This window comes from Oncorhynchus masou, chromosome 13 (assembly GCF_036934945.1).
Source record: "Oncorhynchus masou masou isolate Uvic2021 chromosome 13, UVic_Omas_1.1, whole genome shotgun sequence".
Taxonomy (NCBI): domain Eukaryota; kingdom Metazoa; phylum Chordata; class Actinopteri; order Salmoniformes; family Salmonidae; genus Oncorhynchus; species Oncorhynchus masou.
Genome location: NC_088224.1, coordinates 23,593,105 through 23,616,200, shown reverse-complemented (window position 1 = coordinate 23,616,200; position 23,096 = coordinate 23,593,105). Strand labels below are relative to the sequence as shown.

Below are 23,096 nucleotides of genomic sequence, written 5' to 3'. Positions count from 1 at the left end.
CCAGTAGTTCTCCAGGAAGAGTGTTGGCAACACCTGGTTCTAGAGTCTAAAACCCACCCCTGGCTCTAAAATCTTTAGATTTCTCTGGTTCTAGAGTTTTGAGTTCTTTTCAGTCTAAAATGACCATGACATTCTGTTTGATCTTTATCTTTTGTTAAAGAAAAATATGAAAATAGAGTTGACAGACATTTAGGCACACTATAGACACATACTGTACACAGATATGCACACGGTTCATTATCATAGATTCATAATGTACTAGGAGATCCCAGTTTTTCACAGCAACATTTCATCAAAATCTACATGAGGCCGTGTTGTCTCATTGTGTTCACCCATTAGATTCTGTTCCCATTCATTTCATGATTTATACAACACAGGATCATGTTGATGTGAGGTAAACGCTATGAAAACCTGTCCCCAAGGGATTAAAAAACATCAACAGCCAAGCCATCTTGAACAGGAGGAGAGTGTGGAGGCTTTTAAGGTGAAGTCCTATGGGGTTCCCCTGGTCAACTCTCCAGTCCAAGGACAAATATCCACCTCCCTTAAAAAGGTGTCACAGCTTAGAGTTAATGTCCTCACGCTGTCAATCACAGTCAAGAACTGCTCATTGCCAGCCAATCACAGCAGACAAGGGACCCTTCCATCCAATGGCAGCAGTGGAATGGAGCTCTGTTTGTCCAATGGAAGAACTCGGGTAGTAAGTGCTCTTCAGCAGTGATTCTATTGGTTCACAGGAACACAGTATTCCTGCAATTCGATTGGTCAGATGACAAAGTCTCTCCTGTCATCGGTTCATATAACAGGATGTCATTTTTGTTTGCGCTCCAAACAGGCTCAAATGGATAATAAGCCCCTCTCCTATTTTGCTAGACCAATGAGCTAGCTTTCTATCCAGAGGCTTTAGCTCGACTGGCTGATCACTCCTCTTTCCTGTTACTGACACATCAGCACGGAAACCACAGATTCATCAGGAGTGAGAAACCCTCCCCCAAAAAGACTTATAAAACAAGTCTAAATACATTATTATTTTTTTAACATCGGAATGTAGGTTGTTGGGGTTAGAATACTTTTTTTCTTTGGGGAAGGGGGAGAATTCTTTCACCTTTTCTACAATTTTTCAAAACATTTTAGTTTACATTTTATACAATATACAATTATTCAAATACACATGCATTAAAGAAAAATATTGCACAAAATGAATGACAATAAAAGTGTGATTAAGTAGGGATATCAGTTGGTTTTCTCTTTGTAACGTAGTGCTGCGAGTGTGTGTGTGAGAGAGAGAGAGCGTTACTATAGCATGTTCTCTTGGTCTGTATTAAGGCTGCTTCACTAAAGCTCACACTGGCACAGTGTCTGACTGGGGAGGGCTGCATCTTACTGCTACACACTCAAACACACAGAAACACACAAAAACCTCTAAAAGACCTAACACAGACAGACAGGACCCACAGAGTACATTCTAATAGGCATACCTGTGTATGCGTAGATACCCGACAGACAGTCACCTCCACAGACGGCAACATTCACACAGTCTGGCCTGTTTCATTTCATTCTGGCTCCGTCCAAAATGGCACCATATTCCTAATATAAGAGTGGACTACTATTAGGATCTGTTTGTCCAAAAGCAGTGCACTAGAATGGGGTGCCATTTCAAATTTACCCAGGTCTCAGCTTTAGAGAAAGCAGGTGAGCTGTGCATTCTGGTTTCTTCTTCTTTCACATGATTAACAATAGGAAGCACAGTGAGTAGACTAGAGCTGTCTCTATCATGCCTGTCGAGACACAGACACACAAACAGTTAGGGCTTTGGTTGTCATGGCTACTGACCGGTGCATTAAAAATGGGAAATGGCCTTTAGGCCAAACCCTGCCTCCCTGTGTGAAAGGATTATGGCAGGCATGGATGTCACATTGTGTAAAAAAAAAACACAAAACAACAAAAATGTGAAAAAACGCCTTGCAGAACCAGATGTGGTTGACACTGCAGGCCCATTCTCTGTCTCTATTTCCTCATCTGTCTTCTGCTGTTTAAAAGCTTACAGTACACGTCAGACACATATACATATATATATACATATATACACATATATATACATACATATATATATATATATATATACATACATATATACATATACATACATATATACATACATATATATATATATACACCCGTAGAAAAAGAATCTATTCATTCTATTTCTATGTACAGGTACAGTACATACACAACATATGCCATTCAACCTATGTGGGTCGTTCTACGAAATGAGTCCCTTTTGCATCCCTTTGATATTTTTAGTAGAAATTGTGCGGCAATATTGATTTTTAAAGGTGCAATATCTTACTTTTTGGGCGACCCCAACCAAATTCACACAGAAATATGAGTTATAGATCTGTCACTCATTGAAAGCAAGTCTTAGAAGCCGTATATATGTTCTATGTAGGTTATTTCTATGCTTCACAGTCTTAAGTTTCATTTAGCAACTTTTACATTTGTTTTTTTTTGTACACCAGCGTCAAACAGCTGAAAATACAATATTTTGGGTTATCGAAAAGCTATTTCACGGCGGTTTACATAGTACAATGATTCTCTTCCCTGTACTTGCCTATTTCGTCACAAACTGAAATTAGGCAAACTATTAGAATTTGCGCAACCAGGAAATGGCAGATCAATTTCTGCATAGTGCATCTTTAAAAGCCTGTTATATTAAGTGAAGTGACCACATGGACAATTCAATACATTTGATTTTGAATATGAATAGACTTGCTAAAGTGCCACAATTCTGCCATGTCCCTCCGTGCACTCTCTGTGACTTCTAGGAAGATGTTAACCCAAAAATGTCTCCATGTTTTCACCATCACTGTGAAGCCTAAGTTATATTGTTGCTTTGACAATGTAATTTGTGAAGAGTATTTAATTAATGTGATTCATTCAGGTAAACCCTGTTAAATGAACTATCCTATTCTTTTTTTTAAATTCAAGTGAAAAATTGAACATTTAACAGTAAAATTATAATGTAAAAGCAGATGAGCTGGTTATACGCTTTTTTGCCATTTTGTTTTGTTTTGTGGTGGGTTGAGCATAACACGTCAACCCTGTTACCCATAGATAGAAAGGCTAAAAATGTTTTAACAATTAATTGTTTTTTGTGAAGCTAGCATTCAATTGCCCCTCCCTGTTGCACACAAGAGCCTTGCATTCCCCCGGTCAGAAGGGATTTATGGCTGATTGAAGGTTAAATCGTCAACCCTGTTACGGTCAACCCTGTTACGGTCAACCCTGTTACGGTCAACCCTGTTACGGTCAACCCTGTTACGGTCAACCCTGTTACTTTATCTGGCACTTCCATTTAGCATCTTTGTTTCTTCATTTTAGTCATTTAGCAGACACCCTTATCCAGAGCGACTTACAGGAACAATGATGGTTAATTTCCCTCAAAGGCACCGACAGATTTTTCACCGAGTCGGCTCGGGGATTCCAACCAGTGACCTTTCGGTTACTTGCCCAATGCTCCTAACTGCTAGGATACCTGCCGCCCAGTTATTCTTTTCTTTAACCTCTTGAGATGGGAAACTACGCTTTTTATTAGGTTGAAAATATGCTCTTCATTAAATCTACATTTCTTTCCCACCAAATTACTCTAACCCAGCGTTTCCCAAACGTGGTCCTCGGGACCTTAAGGGTTGCATGTTTTGGTTTTTGCCCTAGCACTACAAAGATGATTAATAAACTCATCATCAAGCTTTGATTACTTGAAATCAGCTGTGTAGTGCTAGGGCAAAAAAACTCATTGTGAACCCAGGACCGAGTTTGGGAAACACTACCCAAAAGGGGCTCATTACATGGAACGACCCATGAATTTCTCTTTACATAGCTCTGCTCTCTGGTATCAGTAACGGAGATCAGCTGCTGTGTATATCAGAGCAGCTGTCAGTCTGACCACACATCTACAATAAAATAGTTTAGTAGGAAGTAAAAAGTACAAAAATAAAATAAAACACAAATGCGGTCTCTAAACTGTGCACAAGAGGGTGTGTGTGAGTGAGTAGAGGAGAGTGTGATAGGCATGTAGGGGAGAGGAGGGAAGAGTTAAGTGCTCGGATGGCCCAAAAAGCACCTCTTGACATAGAAAGAAGGACACGCACACCTCTTCTCACCAGCACACATACACACCCTCCCCACTACTCCCCTCCTTCCTCTGTTCTCTCACGGCGTGTGAGCGAGTGTGTGTCACCAAGTACCCTGCCCAATCCCAGTCTCCTGTCACCTCTTCAGGGAGGTGCTCTTGAGTTTCTGTGTATATCTGGCTGTGCGCGGCGAACGGGAATGCAGTTTGACAAACAGCTCTGGGAACTTGTACTGAGGGAACATGGTCTCCAGGAATCCTTCTAGGAGCACGTAGACCAGCCGACGATTCATTGGTCCGTGTTGGAACATGTCAAACACACGAAGGATGCCTTTACGAGTCGTATCCGCCCCTATGATGTGCTTCAACTCATCTAGAGGAGGATAGAGTGAGAAATGATGTATTAATAGTGAACAAATGTGTTCAGTCTGTGTGTGTGTGTGCGTGCGTGCATTACCTGGCATGATTCCCAATAGGTTGGTCTTGGCGGCGACCCGTGTCCTCATGCGGATGTTCTTGTCCCGGCGGGGCGGAGACTCTGCTAGGATTCCGTTGGGCCAGTATGAATCCCTGCACAGGGACGGGACCACAGAGAGTTACCTTATAACCAATCACACACAGCAATCTAATAGTGTGTGTGTGTGTGTGTCTGTGTGTCACCTGAACTTCTTGACGTAGTCTGCCACCTGTTCTGGAGCTGTCATGAAGTCCACATGATCAACGATCTTCCTGCAGAGACCAGAGGGGCAGACAATACAGTCAGATCTCTGTATGTGGCACTGGTGAGTGTGTGTGTGTGTGTGTACAGTACCTGTTGATAGTGTCTCCGTATGTGGCTCTGATGAGTTGCTGCAGAAGGTTCTTGATGTTCCTGCGAAGCCACTGGTTCCTCTCCTTCAGGTCAAACACCTCATCCATCAGCAGCAGCATCACACGCAGGGGGATGTTATCATCCACCTGGAAAACACACCTCCCAAAGTAAACGTTATACCACTATATTGCTTTCACTAATTGAACATGTTCCAGAGGAGAGGGCCTATAAACTGGTGGGACCGTGTGCTAGTCGGGGTGTTGTACTCACATTGTCGTCCAGCTGGGCTGAGACTCGGCAGTGCTCTGGGTCAACGTCAGACTTGGGGAGCAGTGGAGGCACCTGGACATGAGACAGTAGAGTATAGTCAGAGTATAGTCAGTGTCTGGTTGATGTATAGTCTGAGTATAATTAATACATGGTCAGTCTGGTTGGACTTAAGGTTAGAGAGTGTAGCAAGACTGTTGAACATGGACTGTTTGATGTTGCCCCAGTTTCTCAGACATGCGTCCTATGTTGGTTATATAAGGTTGTAGTATAGGCAGTAGGCCTGTGAACGTTTAAATGTTTCATTGGGATCCTTAACGTTAAGAAAAACCCTTACATAGACGCAGAAACTAAACAGCATAGTGGGTCAATTTCCGTAACAACTAAGATCGTTGAAGCGCGAGGCTCAAATTCTCCGCTGTTTTGTTGCCGTGGCAACCACATTGAACAGTGTGAAGTGAATCCGTGCACATTCACAGACACCGAGAGCCAAGTGTTGCATCTCACTCATCTCAGTATCCAAGCCTATTCATTGATGATAGACCCTGCTTTACTGACGTTGTGAGACGTTGCAAGACAAGAAATTGCGAGATACAGTTTTTGATTGGCAGATAGGTAGATAGTCAAAACTGTCCACTAGGTCTTTCTGCCTGGTGGCCAACCTGCCTAGACTGTGCCCCTCCCCTCTCTCTCCGTTCCTCACGAGCTCGCTATGAAAGATGCAAGTGTTTGTGTTCTCGGAAGTACGGCATCTAAGTCTCCTCTGTCCCAAAAATTCTGGAACTTGACACTCAGAACTGGGAGTCGACGTGCAAGGAGGCAATTCTTTTGGAGTCGACACTCCACTACTTCATCGTTGTTAACATTTGGGGCGGTAGTGTAGCCTAGTGGTTAGAGCGTTGGACTAGTAACCGGAAGGTTGCAAGTTCAAACCCCCGAGCTGACAAGGTACAAATCTGTCGTTCTGCCCCTGAACAGGCAGTTAACCCACTGTTCCTAGGCCGTCATTGAAAATAAGAATTTGTTCTTAACTGACTTGCCTAGTTAAATAAAGGTTAAAAAAAACAAAAACATTTTTTGGAAAAATGGTAGAGAAAGACGAGCGACAGCAGCGAAGCCCTGTAGGGCGATACAGTGAGAAGTTAAATGAGAAGGAAATGTAAACTTTGTAAGGTGGAATTGAGGGACAGTAATCGTAGTACAGCTGCAATGCTTAACCATCTGAAAGGGACATACCGCGAGACCTAAATTGTTGCTGGCATTGCGTGGAATTATGTGCATTTTTCTTATCGTTTTAAACGGAAAACCAATATGATTTTTTCAGTTTAAACGTTAAGAAATGTTTTCCATTTGTCACATCCCTAATCGGTCGAGTCCTTACCTTGAACATGGACTGTTTGATGTCCTGGCCCAGTTTCTCTGACATGCGTCCCATGTTGTCAGCAGCAGTATTCATCCCTTCAGCCAGACTATCTGGCAGTCTCTTCACTGCGTTGGACACGTTACGCATCGAGCTACGCAGCGGGTTCACAAACGTATCCATCTGTTGAGACATGTGGCTCAGTTGGTAAAGAATGACGCTTGCAACGCCAGGGTTGTGGGTTCGATTCCCATGGGGGACCAGTATGAAAATGTATTCACTCACTACTGTATAAGAGCATCTGCTAAATAATGTAAATGAGACACACACAGACAAACACGCGACAGGTGAGTGTAGTGAGCGATTCCGTAGAGAGTGTGTTTTTACATGTAAAAAAATATATATAATTTAGCAGACATTCTTACCCAGAGCAAGAGTGTCTGCTTACAGGAGCAATTAGGGTTCAGTCCCTTGCTCAAGGACACGTCGACAGAAATTTTCACCTAGTCGGATCGGGGACTCGAACCAGCGACCTTTCGGTTTCTGGACCAAAGTTCTTAACCGCTAGGCTATCTGGTGTGTGTGTGGTGTGTGGTGTGTGGTGTGTGTACCTTGCGTGCGAAGTCTCCCTTGCCCTTGCTGTATTGCTTATTCTCCAGGAAATCATAGACATAGTGAACCAGAGTAGGACAGGCCTTCATCATCTCTGGATTCAGCAGCAGCTAACACACAGAGAGAGAAGAGAGGAATGGGCATAGCCACGTAAAACAGGTATACTAAAGATGTAACAACTATACACACACAGAGAGAAGAGAGGAATGGGCATAGCCACATAAAACAGGTATACTAAAGATATAACAACTACACACACACAGAGAGAAGAGAGGAATGGGCATAGCCATGTAAAACAGGTATACTAAAGATATAACAACTACACACACACACAGAGAGAAGAGAGGAATGGGCATAGCCACGTAAAACAGATATACTAAAGATATAACAACTACACACACACACACACACACACAGAGAAGAGAGGAATGGGCATAGCCACGTAAAACAGGTATACTAAAGATATAACTACACACAGACAGAAAGAGAAGAGAGGAATGGGCATAGCCACGTAAAACAGGTATACTAAAGATATAACTACACACAGACAGAAAGAGAAGAGAGGAATGGGCATAGCCACGTAAAACAGGTATACTAAAGATATAACTACACACAGACAGAAAGAGAAGAGAGGAATGGGCATAGCCACGTAAAACAGGTATACTAAAGATATAACTACACACAGACAGAAAGAGAAGAGAGGAATGGGCATAGCCACGTAAAACAGGTATACTAAAGATATAACTACACACAGACAGAAAGAGAAGAGAGGAATGGGCATAGCCACGTAAAACAGGTATACTAAAGATATAACAACTACACACACAGAAAGAGAAGAGAGGAATGGGCATAGCCATGTAAAACAGGTATACTAAAGATATAACAACTACACACACAGAGAGATAGAGGAATGGGCATAGCCACGTAAAACAGGTATACTAAAGATGTAACAACTACACACACACAGAGAGAAGAGAGAATGGGCATAGCCACGTAAAACAGGTATACTAAAGATATAACAACTACACACACAGAAAGAGAAGAGAGGAATGGGCATAGCCATGTAAAACAGGTATACTAAAGATATAACAACTACACACACAGAGAGAGAAGAGAGGAATGGGCATAGCCATGTAAAACAGGTATACTAAAGATATAACAACTACACACACAGAGAGAGAGAAGAGATGAATGGGCATAGCCACGTAAAACAGGTATACTAAAGATATAACAACTACACACACACAGAGAGAAATATAACAACTACACACACAGAGAGAAGAGAGGAATGGGCATAGCCATGTAAAACAGGTATACTAAAGATATAACAACTACACACACAGAGAGAAGAGAGGAATGGGCATAGCCATGTAAAACAGGTATACTAAAGATATAACAACTACACACACAGAGAGAAGAGAGGAATGGGCATAGCCACGTAAAACAGGTATACTAAAGATATAACAACTACACACACACACAGAGAGAAGAGAGGAATGGGCATAGCCACGTAAAACAGATATACTAAAGATATAACAACTACACACACACACACACACACACAGAGAAGAGAGGAATGGGCATAGCCACGTAAAACAGGTATACTAAAGATATAACAACTACACACACAGAGAGAAGAGAGGAATGGGCATAGCCACGTAACAGATAACTACACACTCCCACCTGTAGGTATGCGTTGAGATCTTTTTTCCTCTTCTCCAGGAAGTCTCTGTCCATGTTGTTGAACGTCTTCTTCCCTGGCAGCTTCAGGATCGACATCAAGTTCTCAAACTGGAATATATCAAACACACACATACATGCCAGGTTCCCAAAATGGAGGTACAACACACATCCATAGAGATGGGTGGAGGGTGCACTTGGACCAAAGTCTGTTTTTAGCATGGGCAGCACAATTGGGGCTTCCACCATTTTACAGTAGTCAATTGGGTGGGAATTGCTATGGGTCAAGACAGGATCACATTTCATTTCATCCAGGTAAGCAAAATTCCTTAAGTGCAGGAGGCAGTAAATCACCAACCTTGGCTTTATACCTGTTCAGACTATACGCACTCCAGCACATTAGGTGGTGTTATGCACCTTTTCAGTTTATTTACAATATGCCAACGGACTCATAGAAGTATAACTTTTAATACAACTTTAAAATGGAGATGCTGTCACAGACGATGCGATTGCAAGGATGGAAGGTATGCCATCTTTCCATATCTATGTACACACCTTAGAAGTCAGAAGGACTTTGTTATAGGAACACATATATTTACCTTTACCTGCTCCGTGATCCTCATATGGAAGTCGTGGAAGTCGGAGTAGCGGCGGTAGGTTTTCCAGGAGTCCTCGCTGCCGTCGTGGTTACGGCGGCACACGGTGATGGCGTAGAGGGCGTAGGTCTTGCCGTGGTCATTACACACCCCTGTAGCACCCAGCAGCCCCAACCCCATACCCAACCCAGCCCCGGGGAGACAAGCATCAGCTACTGATACACAGAGACCAGGGGGAAGAGGAGGCAGGAGAGGGCAAGGAGGAGAGGGAAGGGAGAAAGGATAAAGAGGAAGCGCACAGACAGAGAAGGGGAATGAGGACAGATGACAAAAAGTAGCAAAGGAATAAGTGAAGGAAAAAGAGAAGAAATGGTAAAGGTGATGAAATAATGAAAGTGTAAAAAGAAAAGTAGCAGCAACATGAGATGGTAACATGAGTGATACAAGTTGATGGTTAACGTGAGGAGATGAGGTTACAGGTCAAAGGGTGATGGAGAGGGGAGGAGGGGGCTAGTCGGGGGAGTCCAAAAAGGCACACACACAGTTCTGGCCCGAAAAACAAAAGTTACTCGTCGCACCACTGTAAATTCTTGCCCACCCTGCCCAACCAAAATCAATCGAAAACATTAATCAAATGTCAAAACATGCTTGCTATTGTATCATCCAAGATACATATTCCATGCCATAAATAATGGAACTCACTGGACTGCTGTCTTGTAGTGTTAGGAGACAACACTGCATCTACGCTTCTTACAGCATCAAGGCATTTTGACAGGGTAATGTTTTTAAGGCCACTACTGTTGTACCCACACATATCTGAATGAAACCACATTAGTAGTCAGTAGACACACATGCAAGTGAGAGAACAATGGTAGTTCGTTAACTTTCAGTAGCACACTAGCTTAAGTCCTCCAACTACTCTTAAAACACTAGTAAAACTAAATGCATGCTCACATCCCACCACAGACAACACACTCATCTGACTGGATATCACAAGTCTGAATTCAAGTGTGTGAGTACCTGTGTCAGAGATGAAGGCGTGTAGCTGTATATTGTCGTCATGGCAGGAATTCGAAAGGTCATCCAGAGACTGTAAACAGTGGAGAGAAACAACCAATAAGAACCAGATATACTGTTAATCCCTGTACTAACAGCCAATCACCAGCAGCAATACTGCTACTTCAACAGCAGCAAAAGTCAACCATTTCCTAACAGTTGTTAAATCTTAACAACTCTATAGCAGGGCAGCGAACACCACTAGAGGTCCAATAACACCTGTTCTAAAAGACAGTACCGTGACTAGGGCTGGCTGTATTTAATGACTGCACTGAGCGCTGGTGTGTCTCAGGGACTGACGAGGACTTACTAGATTAATGCTTCCTGTTGGAGAACCGTTGAACGATTCTGTAGAGGAAGAGAGAAATAGTTCAAGATATAGGACAACAGTTTCTCTTCAAAGTTATGGGGAATGGGTTGAGCCAGAGGTATCAAACTCATTCCATGGAGGGCCGTGTGTCCTGTTAGTTTTGTTATTTATTTTCAATAGGTGTCCAATTAAGACCTAGACAACCAGGTGAGGGGAGTTCCTAACTAATCAATTGCCTTCATTGATAAAAGGGAGAAGCAAAAACCTGCAGACACTCGGCCCTCCTCTCACCCCTGGGTTAGGGTTAAGCTATGCTTACAACGCAGACCGTACTAACCTCCATCTCCGTCATCTGATCCTCTATAAGACGGTTCTTTGAGCATGTCCAGTTCAGCTAACATCCTAATGTAGAGGGGACTCTGTCTGAACGACGGGTAGTACCTCTCATCACGAAGCATCATGTCATACACCTGCAGCACACACACCAGAACACATGGGAATAGTTTATTGGGATCCACAACAAAACATTGAGTGCAAAGGTCTCAAATATACTTGCTAGCTGTTACAGTCTCAGACAGTTGATAACCTTTTCATCAGACTAACAAAAACACACTTTTCTCTGGATCTCGTCAAATATCTCTGGCGTGGGGTCTCCTTCCTTCTGTAGCTTCTCTTTTAGTTTGACTACAGACACCTCATCTACTTGCACCCTGGGGGACGCCTGGAGAGAGAGAGAGAGGGGAAGAGGGAGAAAGGGAGAAAGAGAGAAAAAGGTGGACAAAAGTTTAAGAAAATGTGTGGGTTTGTGCACGTGTTGCGAAAGTGTATGTGTATGTCGTGTGTTACCTTATCAGACAGGTACTGTTCATAGACCCCTAATGCTGCAGCCTTCAGCAGTCCTTGAGTGGAACCCTTCTTTCCATCCTTCTGCCATCCCACCATCACCTCTAGTTGTTGCTGGGCTGTTACTCTGTAGCCCTCCACTGTCAGCCAGAAGAACAGCTCTGCCTGGGCCCCAGCCGCCTGCATGTAGTCTACAGAAGAGGGTAGAGGTCAAGGGTTAGAGGTAAGGGGTGAGGATGTTCCTATGTAGCCCTCCACTGTCAGGCACACACATGCCTTCACATACATAGTTTGTTTGCTGTTGTATGTGCTTTTTCCAGTGTCTTCTGTCTGTGTCTGTGTTTTTTCCCCAACCCACATCCCCACCGGAGACCATTTGACTCTTGCAGGCACTTATTGTAAATAAGAATTTGTTCTTAATTGACTTTCCTGGTTGGACACTGTGTTAACAAACCTCCAAACAAGCTTCAATGCCACACAACACTCCTTCCGAGGCCTCCAACTGCTCTTAAAACACAAGTAAAACTAAGTGCATGCTCTTCAACCGATAGCTGCCCGCACCCGCCCGCCTAGCATCATTACTCTGGACAGTTCTGACTTAGAAAATGTGGACAACTACAAATACCTAGGTGTCTGGTTAGACTGTAAACTCTCCTTCAAGAATCATATTAATTAAGCATCTCCAATCCTAAATTAAATCTAGAATCATATTTCGCAACAAAGCCTCCTTCACTAATGCTGCCAAACATACCCTTGTAAAACTGACTATCCTACCGATCCTTGACTTCGGCGATGTCATTTACAAAATAGCCTCCAACACTCTACTCAGCAAATTGGATGCAGTCTATCACAGTGCCATCTGTTTTGTCACCAAAGCCACATATACTACCCACCATTGCGACCTGTATGCTCTCGTTGGCTGGTCCTCGCTACATATTCGTCGCCAAACCAACTGGATCCAGGTCATCTATAAGTCTTTGCTAGGTGAAGCCCCGCCTTATCTCAACTCACTGGTCACCATAACAACACCCACGCGTAGCAGGCACTCCAGCAGGTATATTTCACTGGTCATCCCCAAATCCAACACCCATTTGGCCGCCTTTCCTTCCAGTTCTCTGCTGCCAATGACTGGAACGAATTGCAAAAATCACTGAAGCTGGAGTCTTATATCTTCCTCACTAACTTCAAGCGTCGGCTGTCAGAGCAGCTTACCGATCTGTAAATAGCCCATCCAACCACCTACCTACCTCATCCCCATACTTAAAAAAAATATAATAATGATAAATTCTGCTCTTTTGCACACCAGTATTTCTACTTGCACATCCTCATCTGCACATCTGTCACTACAGTGTTAATTGCTAAATTGTAATTACTTCGCCACTATGGCCTATTTATTGCCTTTCCTCCTTCATTTACACACACTGTATACAGATTTTCTATTGTGTTATTGACTGTATGTTTGTTTATTCTATGTGTTCTACTGCTTTGCTTCATCTTGGCCAGGTCGCAGTTATAAATGAGAACTTGTTCTCAACAGGTCTACTTTGTTAAATAAAGGTAAAAAAAATAAAGGTTAAATAAAATATAAAAACAACTTGGCTTGCATGTTGTGTGTGTGGTACAGTACAAACCCATAAAGAATTGCAAGGCGATGTTGTGAACAAGGACGTGTTCCAGTGGGATGATGCACAGCTTGCCCAAATTAGCTGCTAGTTTCAGAGTATCCACTTCCTACAGCAGTGATAGAGAGGTGGAGATAAGGAGAGATGGAAAGCGTGAGAAAGAGGTTTAGTAAGTGTGTCAAACTCATTTTCACTGTTCATCAAACTCTCCATAATACCCCATGTCTGACCTTCCCTGACTGTAGCCTCTGTATCCTGGTCTCACAGACCTTCTTCACAAACAACAGACTGTTGATCTGATTCTTTATAACATTGATATCTGAGAGAGGGAGAGAAAGAGGGAAGGAATGGAATGGAGGGAGATGAGAGGAGAATGAGAGATTAATAAATATATTTTGGGGGGATTGTATGTATAAACTCAGCAACAAAAAAACATCCTCTTACTGTCAACTGCGTTTATTTCAGTAAACTTAACATGTGTAGATATTTGTATGAACATAACAAGATTCAACAACTGAGACATAAACTGAAGAAGCTCCACAGACTAACAGAAATTGAATAATGTGTCCTTGAACAAAGGAGGGGTCAAAATCAAAAGTAACAGTCAGTATCTGGTGTGGCCACCAGCTGCATTAAGTACTGCAGTGCATCTCCTCACGGACTGCAACAGATTTGCCCGTGCTTGCTGTGAGATGTTACCCCACTCTTCCACCAAGGCCTGCAAGTTCCCAGACATTTCTAGGAGGAATGGCCCTAGCCCTCACCCTCCGATCCAACAGGTCCCAGACGTGGACAATGGGATTGAGAGCCGGGCTCGTCGCTGGCCACGGCAGAAGACTGACATTCCTGTCTTGCAGGAAATCACGCACAGAACGAGCAGTATGGCTGGTGGCATTGTCATGCTGGAGGGTCATGTCAGGATGAGCCTGCAGGAAGGGTACCACATGAGGGAGGAGGATGTCTTCCCTGTAACGCACAGCGTTGAGATTGCCTGCAATGACGACAAGCTCAGTCCGATGATGCTGTGACACACCGCCTCAGACCATGACGGACCCTCCACCTCCAAATTGATCCCACTCTAGAGTACAGGCCTCGGTGTAACGCTCATTCCTTCAACGATAAACGCGAATCCGACCATCACCCTGGTGATAAAAAAACCACGACTCGTCAGTAAAGAGCACTTTTTGCCAGTCCTGTCTGGTCCAGCGACGGTGGGTTTGTGCCCAAAGGCAACGTTGTTGCCAATGATGTCTGGTGAGGACCTGCCTTACAACAGGCCTACAAGCCCTCAGTCCAGCCTCTCTCAGCCTATTGCGTACAGTCTGAGCACTGATGGAGGGATTGTGCGTTCCTGGTGGAACTCGGGCAGTTGTTGTTACCATCCTGTACTTGTCCCGCAGGTGTGATGCTCAAATTTACCGATCCTGTGCAGGTGTTGTTACACGTGGTCTGCCACTGCGAGGACGATCAGCTGTCCATCCTGTCTCCGTTTAGCGCCGTCTTAGGCATCTCACAGTACGGACATTGCAATTTATTGCCCTGGCCACATCTACAGTCCTCATGCCTCCTTGCAGCATGCCTAAGGCACGTTCACACAGATGAGCAGGGACCCTGGCCACATCTACAGTCCTCATGCCTCCTTGCAGCATGCATAAGGCACGTTCACACAGATGAGCAGGGACCCAGGGCATCTTTCTTTTGGTGTTCTACAGAGTCAGTACAAAGGCCTCTTCAGTGTTCTAAGTTTTCATAACTGTCCTTAATTGCCTACCGTCTGTAAGCTGCTAGTGTCTTAACAACCGTTCCATAGGTGCATGTTCATTAATTGTTTATGGTTCATTGAACAAACATGGGAAACAGTGTTTAAACCCTTTACAATGAAGATCTGTGAAGTTATTTTGATTTTTATGAATTATCTTTGAAAGACAAGGTCCTGAAAAGGGGACATTTCTTTTTTTGCTGAGTTTACTTTATGGTAAAAGTGTGGCGTCATGCATGTCTGTGTGTGTGTGTGTGTGTGTACCATCTCCTGCGGTGTCCAGTGATCGTAGGTACTGTAGTTCCTCCAGGGCCTTGTCTTTAACAGCCTCCAGCTCAGACACTTTGTCTGTCAGCTTCAAGATGTTCATAAACGCCTCGTAGTTACAGCTAGAGTCCCGGATCTACACACATACACGCGTTTATATAACATTTATATCAGTTGTATTGATAAAAGTTATTGATCTCTACTAACCTTCTACAACTGGTTGATCAAGTGGTAATATTGATAAAAGATTCCAATAACGATATTGATTATCAACGTGATTACTGATACTGACCATCCAGATAACAAACTGGTTGATGTAATCAGGATCACTCAGCTGGTTGACCAGAGGAAGGAGAACGCCTCGCGCCAGAATCTCCTGGGACATGGACACAATCAAATTACATCACATAAAATATTACTTCATGCCATTTAGTAGACGGCTTTTATCCTCTTACATTCATGCGTAGATAATGATGTATTGGTGGCCCCAGCGGGTATCGAACGCACAACCCTTGGTGTTGCAAGCGCCATGCTCTACTGACTGAGCCACTCAGGACCACACATCACACTCAATTTCATGTTGGTGTTTGTGTCACAGTGTGAGTGTGTGCTTGTCTTGTGCATGTCTGCTTTTGTGTGTGTGTGTGTGTGTGTCTCACCCTGAGGAAGTATCTCATGTTCTTGTTGTGGAAGTCTCCAGGAGGTAGTAAAAGGTAGAGCAGCACCTCACACAAGTCCCTCAGGAACCCTGACACAGAGACACACACAGAGACGTCAGTACCTGAATGTCAACATTATGATGTACACCGAGTATACCAAACATTAGGAACACCTTCCTAATATTGAGTTGCACCCCCCCTCCCTTCCTCACTCTAATGGAAAGTGTGTGTGTGTCTACCTTCTTCATCCTTCAGGGAGGTGCAGACCACATCTCTGCAGACGCTCCTCTCCATCTCTACCTCCGCCTCAAAAAATGACTCCACCATCTCCTCCGACAAGTCCCCTAGAAACACATCACCACAAGCATCACCTTCATCAACACAATTGTCATTACCACAATTAACACCATCAACAACAGCACAATCATCATCATCATGTCAGAGAGAGAGCGCCTGTCTGTCGGTGGATGTGTATTCCTACTCTGTTTATTGTCATCCCTGCGCTCCAGTCTGTCCTGGGCCTTTCTGAAGACTCGGAGGTGAGTAGCGAAGTCATCCACCAGTCTGGTGGTGAAATAAGGCTGCCAGTCCACCTCTTTAGACCTGTATAATAATAACACAGTAGTTATAGAGAAGTAAGGAAGAGCAGTAAATCACCAGTAATATAGCAGTAATAGAATGTTACCGTGTAGAGAACTGGACCAAAGCGTTCTGGACAGTCTGTCTGATTTCCAGCAGGAAAGACTCATCCTCACTCAGAGTGTAATACCAATACTGAATATAATCTCTCAATGCAAACTGGATGACCTGGAGAGGGAGAGAGTGTGAGTGAGAGAAACTGGCCAGTCATTATTGTAGGTGAGAAGTCCATTTTCATTAAACCCACAGTGGCCATACAGAACACAAGAGGGAGATAAACCACGCAGGACCCACACACACACACACACACACACACACACACACACACACACAGAGAGACAGTGGGGCTGCTGATCCAGGCAGGTCATGATCTAATTAGGCTACTTAAAGACATGTCCTCACTTTATCTGGCTGCTATAGCAACTAACTAGCCCTTCAGTGGACACATTTCAGTCACAGCTATCATTCTCTAGGACTAACAGAGGGAATATCTATGTTATGTTCAACACTGAGACACGTACATAAACATCCACTAAGACAGGCAGAAATTCAAACACATCCCTTCGCTACAGAGACATAAATGTCTGCATTGAGATAGTTGCAGACTAAAACTGGTGACTTGGCTTCAATCACAGTTGTATAGACAGAGCCCAGTAAGCAGAAAGTATCTGTGTCATCAGGCTGTGTGTCAGCACTGTGCTCCCTCTCCGTTTGTTTTCACTTGCCCATTCTTCATCCATCTGTTACTTACCTGTTGCAGAGGCTCGTCTATGTAGTTGGAGCCAGTCAGTCTCCTGTCTATCTTTATAGGCTTCTGCTCCAACCTCATCTCATCCAACGTCTGGGGGGGAGAGAGAGATAAAGAAAGAGATGGAGGGGGAGGGGAGAGAGAGTAATTTGTGTGAGTGTGTGTTGGTGAGTGTGTGCATCCTACCTTCAGTATACCCGTTTGCGTGGCTGGCAGGTAGGAGTGTTCACACTTCTCAAGATGTCTCTCTGAGTTGGTCTTCCCAAACAACAGAGTGACCGCAAAACCACTGGAGGAGGAGAGGAGAGAGGGAGAAGAGTGGAAGGGGGAGGAAAAGAGGAAGAAGACAGGTAAACCAGATTCATTAGTAATCTCAGTAAAAACCTATTGAAAGCTGGGATACAACCAAGACAGATCATTTCACATAAACACATCTATAAAGGATTTAACTTCAAACAGGTTTTACACACTTACCCGCCTACAACGCAGCAGATATAGAAGGCCAGGTAGAAGATAGCGAAGGGTCCAAAAGTGATGAGGAACAGCACCACTCCTAGACCCCCCCATCCCCACACAGACAGACTGGCCTGGAGGGGGAGGGAGGGGGTTAACGTATAGCAATCACCCACCTAATTTCACATATTAACCGTGGCAGCCTAATGCACTTCATCTCAGTGCAAGAGGCGTCACTACAGTCCCTGGTTCAAATCCAGGCTATATAACATCCGGCCGTGATTGGGAGTCCCATAGGGCGGCGCACAATTAGCCCAGCGTCGTCCAGGTTTGGCCGTCATTGTAAATAACAATTTGTTCTTAACTGACTTGCCTAGTTAAATAAAATATAAAACACTACAGAACGTCAGATCGAGAGAAAGTGCGAGGGAGAGAGTTTCTAATCCTCAGGTTACCTGTTATTGTCAGAGCAGGAAAAAGATAAACTAACTGCTGACCTCACTGCTAACATCGCTAGCTCTCTCACTGCATCCTAACCCGATCTCACACAGCCTACAGCTAGGAAGCTAACTCCTAATGCTAGCACTTCTAATTTGTCAGGGCATAGACTCTACAAGGCATCGAAAGCCTTCCACAGGGTAGCTGGCCCAGGAAACTGTTTAATGTGAAAAACCCTGCAGTGTTGCAGTTCTTGATACAATCAAACCGGTGCGCCTGGCACCTACTACCACACCCTGTTCAGAGGCACTTAAATATCTTGTCTTGCCTATTCACCCACTGAAATTGCGCGAGCACACGCGCACACACAGGCACACACACACAGGCACACACACACACACACAGGCACACACCCACAGGCACACACACAATCCGTGTCTCAATTGTGTCAAGGCTTAAAAATCCTTATTTAACCTGTCTCCTCCCCTTCATCGACACTGATTGAAGTGGATTTAACATGTGACATCAATAAGGGATCATAGCTTTCACCTGGATTCACCTGGGCAGTCTATGTCATGAAAAGAGCAGGTGTTGCTAATGTTTTGTACACTTGGTGTATAATGTCTTCTACGGAGAGAAGTTGTGATTCACCCAGAAGAATGTACCGCCAACTACATCGAGTCACTATCAGTCAATAATTGTAAAGCTGTCCATTATTTAATGTTTTCCTTCTCTAGGTTTGTCCTGTGTAACTGCAAGCTTTACTTCGGGTGCTGAAATCCGTAGTTTTTGACAAAAGTAACATTTTAAGCAACCCATCAAAAATCAGATGTTTTTGATTTGGCAGGGGAAACAGAGAAGGCTATTTATCAAAAACTATGGATTCAAAACTGACAACTCTATAGCAATCAGGACAAGCACAGGTGCACAGTAAGCATTAAATAATTGTATATATTTTATAAGTATTGAGTTACTGCATGTTTGAATTCGCTAACTTCCTACTTCATTGGTACAAAGTGGATTGCGGGGCGCAATTTGACAGACTACTACAGATTTCAGCACCCAAAGAAAAGCTTGCAGTTACAGACAAACATATACAAGGTAAGCATAAAAATAATGGACATTTTTACCAGTACTGGAGCACACTCTTCTGGGCGCATCACAACTTAACTTCTTCGATATAGGGGGCACTCTTTTAATTTTTGGATAAAAAAAGTTTCCCGTTTTAAACAAGATATTTTGTCACGAAAAGATGCTCGACTATGCATATAATTGACAGCTTTGGAAAGAAAACACTCTGACGTTTCCAAAACTGCAAATATATTATCTGTGAGTGCCACAGAACTGATGCTACAGGCGAAACCAAGCTGACATTTCAAACAGGAAATGGCCCAGATTTTGAGGGCGCTGTTTTCCAATGTCTCCTTATATGGCTGTGAATGCGCCAGGAATGAGCCTACACTTTCTGGCGTTTCCCCAAGGTGTCTGCAGCATTGTGACGTATTTGTAGGTATATCATTGGAAGATTGATCATAAGAGACTACATTTACCAGGTGCCCGCTTGGTGTCCTCTGTCGAAATTATTGCGTAATCTCCAGCTGTGTGCATTTTACCATTTGCTTCAGAGGAGAAAGTCAACTGCCACGAATGATTTATCATCGAATAGATATGTGAAAAACGCCTTGAGGATTGATTCTAAACAACGTTTGCCATGTTTCTGTCGATATTATGGAGTTAATTTTGAAAAAAGTTTGGCGTTGTAATGACTGAATTTTCGGGGGGTTTTCTTAGCCAAACGTGATGAACAAAACGGAGCGATTTCTCTCCACAAATAATCTTTTTGGAAAAACTGAACATTTGCGATCTAACTGAGAGTCTCCTCATTGAAAACATCCGAAGTTCTTCAAAGGTAAATTATTTTCTTTGAATGCTTTTCCTGTTTTTGTGAAAATGTTGCCTGCTGAATGCTAGGCTTAATGCTATGCTAGCTATCAATACTCTTACACAAATGCTTGTGTAGCTATGGTTGAAAAGCATATTCTGAAAATCTGAGATGACAGTGTTGTTAACAAAAGGCTAAGCTTGTGAGTGAATATATTTTTCATTTCATTTGCGATTTACATGAATAGTTAACGTTGCGTTATGCTAATGAGCTTGATGCTATATTACGCTCCCGGATACGGGATTGCTCGACGCTAGAGGTTAAAGGACCAATGCAGTCAAAAAACATGATTTGCCAGTGTTTTCTTTATATGTATATTTCCACACAGGTTGGAAGAATACTGTGAAATTGTTGTTCCTAGGCCATCATTGAAAATAAGAACCTGTTCTTAACTGACTTGCCTAGTAAAATTAAGGTAAAAAATATATTTAAAAAAATAAAATAAATTGTGACAATTATGATAATGCCCTTTTAGTGTAAGAGCTGTTTGAAAAGTCTGCCTGAAATTTGAGCCTGTTTTGGTGGGATGGAGTTTTGGCCTGCCTGGTGACTAGTTAATAGACCAATAAGAAAGAGTTCCAAATCTCTCTGCCAATAACTACTAGTTCAGTTTCCCCCTCCCCAATCAGACCACTCCCAGACAGACCTAGCAAAATTCTTGCTTGAGAAATTGCTCTTTGCTAAGAAGCTATGTTGTTACTTTTTGACCATTTTAATTTAAAACAATCCCTGTAAAGTACTTAATTGTTACCCAGAAATTATTTGATATTGAGATTTTTAAAAACGGCTGCATTGGACCGCTGTAGAAGACATATGTTGGAGTTAAGTCGCTTAGCTACCAGTGACCCAGTTTCATGCTTACAAGCTAACTGCTAATGCTATGCTAGCTTTCTCACTGCATCCTTTAGTCTCACACAGCCTAAATGCAGGCTAACACTAGCAAGCTTATGCTAGCAGACTCTGTACGTAACCCAGTCTCGAGCCAACACTGGCACACATCCCACAGGCGAACAAGATACAACGGGTTTATTCATTACCTCAGGTCATTAGCCTACATCTGAGGGATTCTTCAGGCTACTTGAAAGACAGCCAGGCTAACAGCTAAAGCTGGTCCGGAATCTATTTTGCATGAGGATTGTCTACCAGGGTCTAGATCACAGTTCATTTGCTTTGTTTACATTCTTCAGATATTTGCTGTGAGAGCTAAAGTTTCCAGGAGTGTTAGGTGAAGTGATGGGTGAGGCAGGTGTGTGTCCACCCACAGGAGTGTGACAGTCACAGAGGGGGCACTCAGGTGGAATGTGGCACTCCAGGTGCAGGAAGGAAAATCGCAATAAGTGAGGTGAGAATGGTACTGTGTGTGTGTGTCACTAGAGGAAGCAGGCACTCCAGATGCAGGAAGGAAGGGAGAATTAGGCCATGGGGAGAATCTCAATTGCATACTCCTAGCATCCTCACTCCTCAAAACCCATTGGAGGAGAAGGCCAGGCGCACCGCCCCTCTGACCTTCCCCTCCAATGGGTTTGGGGGGGTCAGAGCCTCTGGCCTTCTCATCAAATGGGTTTGAAGGAGAGAGGATGCTAGGAGTATGCAATTGAGATTTCCCCATAGTTATCACAGACAGGCTACTGAAGGGAAGTGTACTGTTCACACAGGCCAGGCTCTCCAATCCTGTTCCTGGAGCGCTACCCTCTTGTAGGTTCACTCCAGTTGTAACTAACCTGATCAGCTAATCAACCAGCTAATTATTAGAATCAGGTGTGCTAGATTAGGGTTGGAATGAAAACCTACAGGACCCAGGGCTCTATAGTGTGATTTGATTTGTGACCATTTCACTCGCATATATATAAAATATTTGTTGTGCGACCTGGAATTTCTCTCTTTGACCACCTTTTTCCCCCCAATTTTGTGATATCCAATTGGTAGAGTCCTGTCCCATCGCTGCCACTCCTGTACGGACTCTGGAGAGGCGAAGGTTGAGAGCAATGAGTCCTCAGAAACACAACCCTGCCAAGCCTCACTGCTTCTTAACAACGCCCACCTAACCCGGAAGACAGCCACACCAATGTGTCAGAGGAAACACTGTACACCTGGCGACCGTGCAGTGTGCATGTGCCCGGCCCACCACAGGAGTCGCTAGAGCGCGATGGGAAAAGGACATCCCGGCTGACCAAACCTTCCCCTAAACTGTACGACGCCGGGTCAATTGTGTCGCCTCATGGGTCTCCTGGTCGCGGACAGCTGCGACACGGCCCTTGATCGAACCTTAGTCTGTAGTGACGGCTCAAGCACTGCAGTGCCTTAGACCTCTGCGCCACTCGGGAGGCCCAGCAACCTGACAATTTTATTTAGGAGCATCAGAGTGCCTAGAAAAATTAAGGATTCTAGCTTTAGTATCTAAAAATACTTTTCACTGTGGTCCTACATTTATTTATTTTTAACTTTGGGGCACACATGCTCCTTGTAAAAAAGTTCAGCGTTGAGCCCTGGGACGGTAGGTCTCCAGGAACAGGTTCAGAGAGCTCTGCTATAAAGTATTGTGTGAAAGAAAGGAGGACCCCAGGGGAATAAACAAATAGAAAGTGATCTGTCCATGATCTGAGTCAGAGCCACCCTGCTGCTGATCCACCCTGCTGCTGATCCCTCCCACTGTAGAGCCACCCTGCTGCTGATCCCTCTCACTGTAGAGCCACCCTGCTGCTGATCCCTCTCACTGTAGAGCCACCCTGCTGCTGATCCCTCTCACTGTAGAGCCACCCTGCTGCTGATCCCTACCACTGTAGAGCCACCCTGCTGCTGATCCCTCTCACTGTAGAGCCACCCTGCTGCTGATCCCTCTCACTGTAGAGCCACCCTGCTGCTGATCCCTCTCACTGTAGAGCCACCCTGCTGCAGATCCCTC

At 43.9% G+C, this 23,096-nt stretch overlaps 1 protein-coding gene across 6 annotated transcripts in view; it reads right to left on the bottom strand.

Annotated features, from left to right (window-relative positions):
* Positions 1-2,126: 2,126 nt before the first annotated feature.
* Positions 2,127-23,096, bottom strand: part of snx13 (sorting nexin 13) — a 29,338-nt gene continuing 8,368 nt past the window's right edge. For 2 of the 6 annotated variants that reach the window (XM_064983226.1, XM_064983224.1), the window contains exons 2-27: positions 17,836-17,948; positions 17,548-17,650; positions 17,365-17,454; positions 16,660-16,781; positions 16,456-16,577; positions 16,214-16,318; positions 15,975-16,063; positions 15,608-15,691; positions 15,313-15,451; positions 13,520-13,608; positions 13,299-13,398; positions 11,671-11,858; positions 11,438-11,545; positions 11,162-11,294; positions 10,825-10,862; positions 10,479-10,548; positions 10,161-10,274; positions 9,462-9,610; positions 8,866-8,973; positions 7,182-7,292; positions 6,592-6,753; positions 5,214-5,285; positions 4,944-5,089; positions 4,793-4,861; positions 4,590-4,702; positions 2,127-4,505 (exon numbers count right to left, since the gene is read on the bottom strand). In XM_064983226.1, the coding sequence (XP_064839298.1) occupies positions 4,270-4,505; positions 4,590-4,702; positions 4,793-4,861; positions 4,944-5,089; positions 5,214-5,285; positions 6,592-6,753; positions 7,182-7,292; positions 8,866-8,973; positions 9,462-9,610; positions 10,161-10,274; positions 10,479-10,548; positions 10,825-10,862; positions 11,162-11,294; positions 11,438-11,545; positions 11,671-11,858; positions 13,299-13,398; positions 13,520-13,608; positions 15,313-15,451; positions 15,608-15,691; positions 15,975-16,063; positions 16,214-16,318; positions 16,456-16,577; positions 16,660-16,781; positions 17,365-17,454; positions 17,548-17,650; positions 17,836-17,948 (2,973 nt within the window). In that variant the 3' untranslated portion in view covers positions 2,127-4,269. Of the gene's footprint in view, positions 4,506-4,589; positions 4,703-4,792; positions 4,862-4,943; positions 5,090-5,213; positions 5,286-6,591; positions 6,754-7,181; positions 7,293-8,865; positions 8,974-9,461; positions 9,674-10,160; positions 10,275-10,478; positions 10,549-10,824; positions 10,863-11,161; positions 11,295-11,437; positions 11,546-11,670; positions 11,859-13,298; positions 13,399-13,519; positions 13,609-15,312; positions 15,452-15,607; positions 15,692-15,974; positions 16,064-16,213; positions 16,319-16,455; positions 16,578-16,659; positions 16,782-17,364; positions 17,455-17,547; positions 17,651-17,835; positions 17,949-23,096 lie in introns of all 6 variants that reach the window. The other 4 variants (XM_064983225.1, XM_064983227.1, XM_064983228.1 and 1 more) reach the window with 4 other exon arrangements.